Source organism: Tenrec ecaudatus, chromosome 13 (genome assembly GCF_050624435.1).
Source record: "Tenrec ecaudatus isolate mTenEca1 chromosome 13, mTenEca1.hap1, whole genome shotgun sequence".
Lineage (NCBI taxonomy): Eukaryota > Metazoa > Chordata > Mammalia > Afrosoricida > Tenrecidae > Tenrec > Tenrec ecaudatus.
This window is the reverse complement of record NC_134542.1, coordinates 115,270,419-115,276,231: the sequence shown is the minus strand read 5'-3', so window position 1 is coordinate 115,276,231 and position 5,813 is coordinate 115,270,419. Positions and strand designations below refer to the sequence as shown.

General features: G+C 55.1%; 1 protein-coding gene across 1 annotated transcript; it reads right to left on the bottom strand.

The window, feature by feature from the left end:
- Positions 1-698: 698 nt before the first annotated feature.
- Positions 699-4,081, bottom strand: CXCR4 (C-X-C motif chemokine receptor 4). Its single transcript, XM_075529366.1, has 2 exons — positions 4,003-4,081; positions 699-1,753 (listed from the first exon to the last, which is right to left on the bottom strand). The coding sequence occupies exons 1-2, from the start codon at positions 4,015-4,017 to the stop codon at positions 710-712; spliced, it is 1,059 nt and encodes a 352-aa protein (XP_075385481.1). The 5' UTR covers positions 4,018-4,081; the 3' UTR covers positions 699-709.
- Between the last annotated feature and the right edge of the window lie 1,732 nt (positions 4,082-5,813).

Here is a 5,813-nt window from a genome sequence, read left to right as displayed (position 1 = left end):
AGCTGTAAGGATGAGGTAAGAGAGTAGCAAGTACCTAGGATTGTGGGCACCCCATAAATATTGTTATTCTTTTCTGCCAGCCAGAGGGAAAGCAATGGAAGTCAGGACATGACACTAATACGTTTATCATGTGCTTTTATTAACAACGTAATACAAAGACTGTACATTATAGAGTCTAAAAATCAACCCACTCCTGAAAATGGAAGAACCACCTTTTAGAGGCTTTCGTTGTAAGTGCCATCTTCTACAGCCAAACCGCATAGACTAGCCAAACAGCTTCGGAACAGTGAAATAAAAAACAAACAAACAAAAATCAAAACAATGTTCTTCTGGAATGGAGGGATTATTTATACACAAACAGCTGAGTATCATTTCTAGCTTAACATGATTCACTACACATTCTGGAATGATCAGTTCCCTTTTTAATAGTCCTATCACCAGACACACACAGCAACTAAGAACTTGGCCACAGGTCCTGCCTAGATTACTCATCAATATGAAACACACACACACACACACATACACACGGACTCAAAAATCCATATAAATAAATCAATTAAACTTCATGACAACTAAAAGACACAAGACAAAAACCCATCAGTCAAAAACTGTACAGTATCGGTCAGTCTTTTATAGCTGAAAACATGTGTAACTTTAAAAAAAAGTCCTTTTGAAAAGTATTTTTTAAAGTCTTTTAAAAAAATCAATGTTAGCTGGAGTGAAAACTTGAAGATTCCGACTCAGTTGAAACAGAAGAGTGTCCGCCACGCTTTCCTTTGGAGAGGATCTTGAGGCTGGATCCTCTGCTCACTGAGGTCAGGGCATGCTGGGCAGAGGTCTTAAATTTGGCCCCTAGGAAGGCATACAGGATGGGGTTCAGGCAACAGTGAAAAAAGGCAAGGGCCTCCGTGATGGAAATCCACTTGTGCACCACATCCTGAAACGCACAGCCTTGCTTGATGATTTCCAGGAGGATGAAGGAGTCGATGCTGATCCCGATGTAGTAGGGCAGCCAGCAGGCGAAGAAAGCCAAGATGAGGATGACTGTGGTCTTGAGAGCCTTGCGCTTCTGCAGGCCCTTGGAGTGTGACAGCTTGGAGATGATGATGCAGTAGCACGACAGGATGACGATCCCTGGCAGGATGAGGCCAACCATGACGTGCTGAAACTGGAAGACCACCACCCACAAGTCATTGGGGTAGAAGCGGTCGCAGATATAGTTCCCCTCCAATTCGCTGACCTTGACGAAGATGAAATCGGGAATAGTCAACAGCAGGGCAGGCATCCAGACGCCGACATAAACCATCTTCTCAGCCAACAGCTTCCTTGGGCGATGACTGTTGGTGGCATGGACGATGGCGAGGTAGCGGTCCAGGCTGATGAAGGCCAGGAGGAGAACACTGCTGTAGAGGTTGACGGTGTAGATCACGTGGACCGCCTGGCACATGAACTGCCCAAAGTACCAGCCCGCCACGGCATCCACCGCCCAGAAGGGAAGTGTGAGCACAAAGAGCAGGTCCGCCACGGACAGGTGCAGCCTGTACTTGTCCGTCAAGCCTCGCAGTTTCTTCTGGTAACCCATGACCAGGATGACCAATCCATTGCCCACGATACCAGTCAGGAAAATGATGGTGTAGATGGTGGGCAGAAAGACTCGGTTGAACTGAGTGTTCCCTTCCCGGAAGCAGGGCTCCTTTGTGGAGTCATAGTCGCCAGAGCCCACTTCCTCCGTGTCGTTGTCTAAAGTGAAGAACTGCAAGAGAGGCAAAGGAAAGGCCATTTACTTCCAAGTTCAGGAGGTAAGTTAGAAAAAACAGTTTCTGGAATTAAAATTTTTCTTTTTGTTGTTCTATCATGTTTGGCTAATGGAACTAACCTGCATCCTGACATTATTTTTATTTTTTCATTTTATTTATTTATAAACATTTTATTAGGAAGGATTACATTGTTTTAATGTGTTATTTTCCCCCCTTTCCTAAAACCCGACGCAGCCTAGCCCTCTTTAAGAAAGTCTGCTCCTACTTAAGGATTGGGCAAGGGCGCAGTAGCAGCATGGTGAGACTTACACAAAGCCACAGCCTGGAGTCACTGGGACTCAGGCCACCTCGGAGCCAGTCCCCCAGGCTTTGCAATCTTCACAGGGGGGGGGGGGCAGACAGCCTCGTCTTTCTCCCAAAGCAGCATGACAGAACTTTATAATCCCTTTCCCATCGTTTCCCAGCCACTTTATTATTTCCTTTGGTCAAACCACTTCGAATCTGAACAAAGGGTCTAAAATGGGACGCTGAGATTCTGAGGTTTCAAAGCCGCGACTTTGTTAACGCGTCTGCCCCGCCCACTACAAAGAAAAAAAAGGAGGCAAAACAAAACAGAGGCCACACCCAGGTGGTGTGGGGGTAAGGATAGAATCTGGGGTTCGTCAGAACTCCCAGCCCAGAGGAGAGAGGTGTACTGGAGGACCCCAAAGCCTTTCATTGTCCCAAGGTCCAGTGTCAGTTGTTGACCCCACATTTGTCTAAGTGTCAGGCACGCTGTACTTCCAGCATCACGTGAAGATTGACGCCTTCAAGCAAAAGATCTTGGGGTGCCTGGGGTGCTGAACTTGGGAGTGAGTACCGACTCCACCCTGAAGGCGTGCTGCTCTTTAGCCACACCGAGCTCTCCGCGCCTGTCATTTGGCGCGCTTGGGACCTTAAGGAGGCGCCACATTTTCCCGGCGGGGGGAAGGTCATGGGGTGGGAACCCGTGGCCCTCGCCCCAAGTTTCATTTCCTCACTCTCCCAAGTCCCGTCCCACCCCGCCGCGTATCCAGCGATTGGAGTCGGAGGTCGGCAGCTGGAAGGCTGGCAGGAGATGGGCGCGCGGGCTGCCCAGTGGTCCAGCTCCCCGAGCCTACCGCGCGCATGCCTGGCGGTCCGGTGGGTGCCGCGGGCGCACGCGGGCTCCGTCCCACAGGGTGCCTGGGACCGGCTGGGCGGCTCCACCCTGAGTCACTTTGAATTGCGCGCCGCGGGAGGAAACGAAAAGCCTCACCAGCGAGGGGGTTTCAAAGGCTCCAGGAAACCACCGGCGGTTAAACGGCGCCGTGGGGCTCAGCGAGGGCCAAACGGTCTCACCGCTCGCACCTGTCTGTCAGCGCGCCAGGGCCCTGCCACACGCCGGCGACCTCCCAATCCCCGCCCGGCCCGCGAACCGGCCGGCGCGGCAGAGCGCTCACCCCCTTCCCCAGCTGCACCAAAGACTCTCTCCAGCCCTGGGGCGCGCCACCCTCGCGGCCCGGAGCAGGCGGCAAGCCCGGCCGCCCGGGTCGCCCCTTCTGCCCCAACGCGCGCGCGGGCAGCCCTTGGCCATCGCCTATCTGCTGCCCCGATGCAGGTGAGCTCCGAGATGGGCCAGCTCGTCTCCTCTACCCTTGGACATTCGATCACAGGACTGCGAGGGCCATCGCCCCCGGCCGTGTCAAGCTTAGGCACCAAGCGCCCAACGCCCACGATGCCCCCCAGACGCATTTGCACAAAGTTCACCCGGCGGGGCACACCGTCCCTTCTGGGCCTGCAGCTCCGTCTCTGCCTTTAGAGAATGTACCTCGCTTCCAAAAGAGCCCCCCGCCCGGGGCGAGCTCGTCCCCCGAGTCCCGCGGCGGAGTGCGGGTCTTCTTTGCACTTGTGCGCGGGCTGCGCCTCCGTTTGCAAACAACGTGCCAGCCCGGCGCGCCCGCGCGCGGGACTCCAGGGCGAGACCCGAACAATCGCTGCAAACACGGTTCCCTGTCTACTTGCCAAGAAAAAGAGCCCTAACCCGACCCCCCGGCCCCCCCGACCCCCCCTCTTGACTTCCTCAGCCCTCCCCCGTTGCAGCCACACTCGGGGACAATCCTTTTCGCGGCCCCGCTCCCGGACCGGGCACCTGGAATATTCGGGTGGCTTGGGCTAGCTGGGAGAGGGGGGCGTTCCCAGTATGCTTTTGAGCGTGGAAGAACCAGCAGGCTGGAAGTGCGCTCACCGTGATCCCGTCCATGGTGCCCGCTTGCTCTTCAAGCTGCGGAGAAGCCAAGCGCTGGGTTCACTTTACTACCCGCCGCCTTAGCCAACAGACTGAAGTTTCTGGCCGGAGCTGGACTTTTATAAAAACACGCTCCGCAGGCGGCGCATGCGTCGCGCAGGCGGGCAGGTGGGCGGGGCAGGGAGAGGAAGGGCGAGGGGCGGGGGGCTACGAGGGGGGACGTAGGAGGTGGCCCGGAGGGACCGAGGATGGGGGTGGGGTGGGGTGGCCGGGAGGGAGCCGAGAGAGTGGCTTTGGGAGTCTTAGAACGGCTGCGGCTCTGCGGCTAGCCACGTCCCAGGTCCCGGGGATGTGAGGGCAGCCCGGAGAGTCTCGGAACTTGGGGACACGGGAAATGTCAGGAAGGAAGGAGGATGCGTGGACCTGGGCCGTGACCCTGAGTGGCGCATCCATCCTTGCTCCAGTGGGCAGAATTCCAGATTTGGGGATTGTGTGCCTGGAAGCACTGAGACCCAGAGACGGGAAAGGACTTGTCCGACTCCCTGAGGTCCCCTCGATTCGGACTCCTGACGTCTGGTTTCCCAGGCTGTCGGTCGGTACTGGGGCAGAACGCAAAATCCATCTCCTGCTAAGCGGCTGGTGGGTTGAAATTGCGGACCTGGCGGGTAGCTACCCAACAGGTCCCCACTACGCCACCCGGGCTCCTTAGCAACCCAACCAGTAGGTGGCAATGCTGAAAGCGGTGACACAGCATAAGGTTCCCTGCCACATTCTGCCACGGGAGAAGACAGAGTACCAAAGATCCTTTCTTTGAAACACAAGGGTACTTAACCAAACGTGCGGTACCTATCAAGGTGTGACCGGTCAGGAAACATTCGCACCAGAAGGTGGGACTCGGCCTAGGCGAAATCCATTTGCATCCTCCATAGGGGCCCTCCAGCTCATCCCCAAGTCCAGAGCCTCCGGAGAAGCCCTCGGAGGGATTCTCGGGGTGCAATTGCCAGCCTTCCTCGCCCTGCTCTAGGGGTGGATCCGCTACCCTTTCCGTTAGTAGCCGAGGTGCTTCGCCGTCAGGACTCCTTGGGCCTGGTCACCAAGGAGTCCACAAATTGTAAACGTGTGTTTGTTTTACTCTAGGAGAATGTAGTGAGTGGTATGTTTGGGATATGTATGTTTTGAATGATAGGCTTGGCTTTGTTTTGGTAACGGATCGTGAAGCACTTTCACACCATCACGCATTCATTTTCACAACTCCGTGGGATGGTGTGTACCATGTATTCAATGTGTTTCCAGCGAGTTGACTGCTGCCTGGCGTTCTTCTTCTAGGCGGCGGCCAGAGATAAGGTGGACAATCTGAACGAGGCACCGGCTTGGGTCTTTGGGGTGTTTGACGTGTGTTCATTCGAGCTCCGGGAGAGTGCTTTCCAGCCTCCCGCCACTTCCTGCCGGCTGGTGCCTGAGTGGAGCCCCGGAGGGAGGGAGAGGCGGGGCGGGGAATGAATGGTCTGACCGCAGGCCCAGGGAGCATGGGTCGCTATGGCTGCCTGGTAAAACGGACCCCAAACGTCCCCCAGCCCCGGGTTGACCCAAGAAGAGCATTTGTCCAGAATAGAGACCCCAATACTCACTCCCCATAAAACTGCTCTATTCCTTCTGGGATAGGGTGCTGTACGGAGGTGGGTTTCAAGGAAGCCGCCAGCGCAGGAGACGTTGTAGTGAACAGCTACAATGAACCATACTAGTCATTACGTAGGACTAAACTTTATCTATTTTTGCAGAGCGCTTCGACTTTCATTAAATCATCGGCACTT